At 40.8% G+C, this 6680-nt stretch overlaps 1 protein-coding gene across 1 annotated transcript in view; it reads left to right on the forward strand.

Annotated features, from left to right (window-relative positions):
* Nucleotides 1-752: 752 nt before the first annotated feature.
* The window catches only part of TP53BP1 (tumor protein p53 binding protein 1), a gene marked incomplete at its 5' end in the record, with an annotated part of 21993 nt that continues 16065 nt past the window's right edge, over nucleotides 753-6680 (forward strand). The window contains 7 exons of the mRNA XM_009069320.1: nucleotides 753-911; nucleotides 1375-1456; nucleotides 2346-2491; nucleotides 3331-3451; nucleotides 3773-3864; nucleotides 5066-5268; nucleotides 6281-6680. The exon at nucleotides 6281-6680 is cut by the window's right edge and continues 837 nt beyond it. Of these exons, the coding sequence (XP_009067568.1) occupies nucleotides 753-911; nucleotides 1375-1456; nucleotides 2346-2491; nucleotides 3331-3451; nucleotides 3773-3864; nucleotides 5066-5268; nucleotides 6281-6680 (1203 nt within the window). The remainder of the gene's footprint in view (nucleotides 912-1374; nucleotides 1457-2345; nucleotides 2492-3330; nucleotides 3452-3772; nucleotides 3865-5065; nucleotides 5269-6280) is intronic.

Here is a 6680-nt window from a genome sequence, read left to right on the forward strand (position 1 = left end):
GGGCGCGAACGAGCCTCTCTGTTGCAGTGCCCTTGGGAAGGACGGAGAGCCAGGCCGAGGGGATGCTGCGGACTGTGCTGCTTCACCGTGCGCAGAAGGTAACTTCCCCGTTTCAGGTCTCTTCTTGGGGCTTGGAATCAGATCCAGCACCTGTGCAGTTTTCCCGTGGAGCTGCCCCACTCGTTTCACCAGGGGTAGTTGTGCCAGGTGTAATGGGTCAGAAATTAGTGTATTTTTCTCGAAGCTGATTTGTATGTTTTGGTGTTTGATTAAAACAAAGTAATGTTGATTTGATATCCTTGTTAACATGGATCTTGGGGACAGGGAATGGATTAGGAGAGGTAGGGATGCATCCTGACCGATGGGAAATGGAGCCTCTTTATGAACTGGCATAATGGTTGTTGTCATCAGAGGACTTTCAGACACAGGCTATGTATTATCAGGATTATTTTCTCATCGTGGTATGAAAATTGCTGTGGTACCTAATGGCATTACATAAGATCTTGCTGATTAATGCTGATTTCTGAGGTAATGGCCACTGGTCCCATTCTTTTACTGTGTCTTTATTAGTGCAGCTTAGGTCAGTCTGTTAGTTTATTCAGAGTTTCAGCAGCAGCCTGAATGCTTTGCATGTTAGAGAGTATTTCTTTTGCCCTTGTAAAAGTGGTAGATGGCTCTTCAAAATAGTTTTTTGGTACGTATATTTGTTGGTGTATATATATTGGTATGTATGTATGGCTGTTTGGTGTTAGATACAGGGATGTCACAGCTGCAGTTTGGCGCTCTAGAGCTCTCACAGAGCCAGGACTTTGAGGGTGACGTGGTGCCCAGTGAGGAAGGTGCCAGGCATCATCTTCATCCTGGAGCTGCTGTCCTCTTTTCCACACTTGTGAAGAATGAGCCTAAAGATGGTAAGTGAAAGTGACCATAGATGTCCTTTTGCTCCTCTGTAGATTGTCATGTTTCTTTAAATTATTAATGGTATGTTTCTTTGGCAGGAAGTACAGTATTAGTAGTTTTCAGAAATGTGTTCATAACTCGCTGGTAGTTACAAAGAAGTTTGCTTTCTCTTTTCTTTGAGCTAGTTCATTTATTTTCTTTTAGCTTTCCAAGTGCTTTAGCTGTCCAAGTCCATTGATTCTTGCACCTATCTTTCTCAATTTCTTTCCAGAATATTTAGACAATCTGATATTGAATTTCCTCCCTGATAAAAGCCTCATCCTGTCTTTTTTTTTCTTGTTATTATAGATAATTGAAGATTAATTTTGTCATATGAAGCTTCTTTTGATATTTGTATCATTTACAGAGCTACACTTATATGTATGTTAATCCAGGTGACCTGAGTAACAAATATTTTTATCTCTCTCTTCCTAGAGCTGCATGAGGACAGCAAAGAAACTGCCTCCAGCACAGAAGCGTGTGCTGATTTGGAGGGCCAGACAGAGAAGCCTGAAAGGTAAAACAATCTCTTTTTTGTAGATCTCTTGCAGACCTTCTGGAAGCTGATTTGTGTGTTTTTTACTAGATTTTTGGACATAGTAGAAGGTTCAAGGCAAAAGAGAAAGGTGAAGGAAAAGATGAAGTAGTGCTGAGACCTTTTTGCAGCAGTGCTGACTAAGGAGTGCTCTCAACATTCCTAGCTGAGGAAAGAGATGATGTCAAACTTCTGCACACAAAGACAGTGATGGGTTTGTTTTTAAGGAAGAGAGCACTGCATGATAAAATATGCTGAGAATTTTCTTAAAATTGTGTGACTGGAATATACTAGAAGCGATAATTCCGTTTAAGTCACAAAAGTTATCTTGAAATAACTTAATCACTGCAGTGTGGGATTTGGCTTCACAGGAGAAATCTGGAGGCTAAATGGTGGATATTCCAGGATCCTTTTGAGCATTTGGTATTCTAAGCTTTATAGTTTTAGTTTTTTTGAGATGTGAAACTTCAGTTTGTCGAATATTCTTTATACTATCTGGCACAAAATTTATATGTAATATTTAGCTCATCTTGTATTATCATATTCTTCCCCAAATTAACATTGAAAAGGAGGTGAAACAAAATTCCTAGAATCCACGTTGAATTGTCAGTGGAACAATCTGCATTCCATTCAAGCATCACTAGCATTTTTTTTAACAATTCAGGATTGTTAAGAAACAACTCTGAAAATACAACTCATCGAGGAGGAAGATGTTATTTTGTCAGGAAAGTCTGATCTTCAGTCCCTTTTTTTTTCCTGTGTTACACACAAGTGAATAACATTCATCTGTTCTGAGAAATTTTCTTTACAATGTTGTAGTCTTACTTCATAATTTGTATTTCTCAAGGCAGTGACTGTCTTGTCTTTCCAGAGCTCTGCAGGAAGCCGAAGAGCAGACCAGGAAGGAAACGCCTGACAGTGACCCTACTAAGACTGAAAAATCCCTGGTTTCTGGTCACAAGGAGTCAGAGATCTTGTCAAGTCAGGAAGAGATGTTTCCTGAGAATCATGCAATAGGTAACAATAGACAAGCAGAGCCAAAATGTCCATCCCAGAGGTAGCTATAAGCATCATACCTACTTGATCTTTATAGGCATGTAGTGTTTTAGAATGTAGAGTGCTGTGTGTATTGTTCACCTAGTTTCTGCTAAAACTGAGAACACTTTGGAAATGAAAGGTCACAACCTCTTTCACTATACTATGGAGCAACGTTTAAATGGCACTTCCTGTTAGAACAGTTGCACTGTCTTGTTAAATACATCTAATTTCCTTTCTTTCTGTGCCCTTTGAAGAACAAAACCCAAATCTGCCTTTTACCCTCTTCTGAAATTACAGTAATAATGCTCACCCTCTGTAGTGACACACCATGTAAAGTGTGGATAAGTAGTGTATGCAGATTTGTATCCAACAGTGTCTATACCAGTATGATCTTGTGCATGAACCCTCTGTGCCCAGAAGGTTCAGTAACAACCTTCTCCTCACACAGAGTCAGTGGTCAATGCAAGGTGTCTTGTCTTAGAAGAACCTTGCCTGTATTTGCATTCTAGTGCTGGATCAAATGTGCTGGTGTTGGAGCCATTGGGGATTTTTTTAAAATTCCCAGGTGGGCAGACAGGTACAGACTAAAACCTGTTCTATAAGTACAAACTTAACTTTTTCATCTGAACTATATTGTGCTCACATTTCACACACTGAACTTTCATGTGCAATCCTTCACCAATTCTGTGAAAATAGCTTGTCCTTGCCTATCTGAGACGTAGCTGTGCAATAATGTGAATTTAGTTCCTCAGAATTTTCTAATCTCAGTTACTGGGCATGTTTCTAACTTGGTTTCCTTTTGTTTGACACTGCTGCAGGGAGTGGCTGTCCCATAACCAGGGTGGAAGAGGGAGGTTCTCTGGTGTGCACCCCTGCCCGCAGTCTGCAAGTCCTGCAGCTCTCTGGACAGGCACTGTTTGTTCAGGAGGGTCATTCCATGTAAGCAAAAAATCCCCAAACCATTGCAATAACTTCCCTGCAGTAGTGCATTTCCACCACTCTCTTATTTATTCAAGGACTTGTACTTGGTTTTAACCAATGAGTGGTTTAATTTTTTACTGTGAGAAGAGCATGACTTTATTTTGCAATGAAATGAACTAATGATGCCCATGTGGTCCATAGCCATTGCTAGTCTCTTGCCTGACACTCTTATGAGAAGAGTACTATTATGACAAGCTGGAGCTAGATAGGGGAAGAACTTAATGCATTTTCTGGTGAGGTATGGTCTTCATTTCCATGTCCCCTTTTCTTGGTCTGCAGTGTCTCTTCGGGCGTAGTTCTTCCTCCTCCTGTTGCCTTTGGACCCAATGCCCTTGTCCCCAGCAGTCCTACTGAACAGGAGCAAGGAAAAGGTAACATTTTCTGCATACTGTCTGTGGTTCTATTTCTGTGCTCTGTGGTTTAGTCTGGGTTTGCAGTCTTTTCCAAGCCTGCTCACACTGTATTTAAAGAGTAAAGTGGGATTGAGAACACCGAAGGAGGTAGAAGGAAGGATGTCTGTGACTCTCTTGTTTATAATTCTCTATGTTCTTTATCTACTGTTGATGTTTCCTGCATAGCTTGTGTAATAAAATTAGTTCTGTTGGCTAGCTCCCCTTCATTTGAAGGATGGGAATTACTTTGTATGGGATGCAGACTGCTGCTTGCTGCTGTCCTCCTTTCTTAGTGATGAACCAAACTGCAGACAGTGTATTAAGTCTGTACTGTTCAGGCAGTAGGAAGGACAGATAAGGACTGTGCCATAACAGTTATTTTACCTTAACTAGGATGACATGCACAGTATTTTAAAAAGCTTCCAAATGCTATGCATGTGTATTCTGGAACATCATGCCACAAGAAGGGATTGTTCTATATGGCACCTTGGTTCTTAAACATTTTCTCTAAGCACCCATTCACCTCTGTACTGTTCAGGCAGTAGGAAGGACAGATAAGGACTGTGCCATAACAGTTATTTTACCTTAACTAGGATGACATGCACAGTATTTTAAAAAGCTTCCAAATGCTATGCATGTGTATTCTGGAACATCATGCCACAAGAAGGGATTGTTCTATATGGCACCTTGGTTCTTAAACATTTTCTCTAAGCACCCATTCACCATCAAGGATAAGATATCCATCCACACAGAGTTTTAGTATGATACAAAATCCACCACTCCTTTCTGTGAGATTTCTGTCGCAGAACTGAGGCACTGTTAGAATGGATATTTGTTAGCTGGGGTCTGAATTTAGTTGCATTTCAATAAAGACAGCAGAAGGAAAAATCCTCAGAGAAATGCTTTTTATAAATTTCAGATACCTTGTTGTAATTGTAGAAGTTCTAGACCTGTAGAAAAGTTGTTGCATGAATTTGGAACAAAACACTTCCTTCCTCCTTTGAGTGTAATGCTATGGATATTTTTGTTTGATCTGTTTTCCCCCAAGAAGACTTCCCTGGAGAGAAGATTTTAGGAAGTTGAATATACAGCTGAAGACAAATCTTTTAATAGAATGTTGGAAACTTTAGGTACAATGCAAGAATTTGGTAATAATGCCTTTCCTGCTCTTTTATACCAGATGAACAGGTGGATATATCTATCCCTGCAGAAGGAAGAGAACCGATGGAGAAGCAGAGAGGAGATACACTGGTGAAGGTGACTGTCCCATGTATCCCGCCAGGACCACTTGTCCAGCCACAGGCTTCAACTCCAGTGTCCCAGAGTGCCCCAGACTTCCTTCCTGGATCTTTACCTGTACCATCACAACCAGAGTTCTCTCATGTAAGGGTTCATGTAGACGTCTGTTCTGAGATTTTTATATGGCTGATGCAGATGTGTGTTTGAGTCAACCTTTGTTCTTCTCTGTTGAGCTTCCCTACTAAGCTGGTTCTCATGAACATCCCTGTTCGCACCAGTCACAGTTATATATTTAGCATACTGTGTGGCAGTTTATCCTGCAGAGAAAATGCAGAACAGCTTAGGAGGGCATAGTGAATTGCTGAACATAGAAGTTGCTGCCTTAGACTATACTAGAGACCTTTTCTGGTACTGCAAAAGGCAAAAGGCTGCTGCTTTCTTGTGCTGAACTGGGCACTCTGCATCAGGTTAGACTTCTGTCAGGGTAGACCTTAGCATCATTTGTCATGAAGAAAGGGAAGCTGTTCTTTAATAAAGCATTTGCATTCTCCTTACAAGGCTGGAACTCATTTACCACATTTTTCAAGTTGCTTATTCTTATTGTGGATTGTTTCCTTTGTGCTTTCTGATTCTGGAAACTGTAACTGTTCAAAGGGACTTAACAGACAGTTGGTGGGTTTGTAGCTTAGTATTATAAATTTCATCAACTTAAGACAGAAAATAAAGGTTGTGCTAGAAACTTCACTAGTTGAAGCAGGGTTTCTCCTTAGCTGAAAGCAGCATTCATGTTAATGTGATAGATATAACAGAGAATAACCAGAATCCTTGGTTGTTTGACTAAAAACAGCTACTAATTTGCCATACTTGCCCTGTGCTTTTTGATTTGGTAGTTAGCGGTGTCCTAAGGATCGTGTCTGACTTTGCCACAGGCATGCTAAATAGTAATGTGTGGTGATAATTCTTCTCACCAAAGACAGGTCAATCGTGATTCATATAAATGGGTGGAAAAAAAAGAGTTTGGTTTGGTTTGGTTTTCTTTGTAGTTTTGTGCTGAGCTTGCTCTGCTCCATAATCCAGTGTAATGTTTTAAGAGTAATAAATAAACAGTCCTACTTGGGGTGCCCTAATACTCCATGTCCTGCGTTTGTCATTTTAGGATATCTTTGTTCCTACTCAGAGCCCGGAGAGGAAGCAGGAAGAAGAAGGAAAAACTGCTGCTTTAACCCACTTATGCTTACCAGGAGATCTCTCTGGATCCACAGATGCTTTGTTAAAGATGTCTACAGGTGACTCTGTGTCACAGCCTTCTGAGTCCTGTAAGATGATGCTCTCTGCAAGTGCATGTAGTCAGCCCATGAACACAGAGGTCAGCTCAGGCTCTCTGGACACAGGCCAAGACAGTGAAACCACACAGGTAGAGAGGATTTCTGAATGCAAGGCCTCAGACTTGAGACTCTGTTCTGTGGAGAATGACAAAAGAAACCCGAAAGTGAATGCAGGTGATCAAGCACTCTCTGAAAACTGTGAAGAAGCAAAAAAGGAGGATGTACAGACTG

This window comes from Acanthisitta chloris, unplaced genomic scaffold (assembly GCF_000695815.1).
Source record: "Acanthisitta chloris isolate BGI_N310 unplaced genomic scaffold, ASM69581v1 scaffold28512, whole genome shotgun sequence".
Lineage (NCBI taxonomy): Eukaryota > Metazoa > Chordata > Aves > Passeriformes > Acanthisittidae > Acanthisitta > Acanthisitta chloris.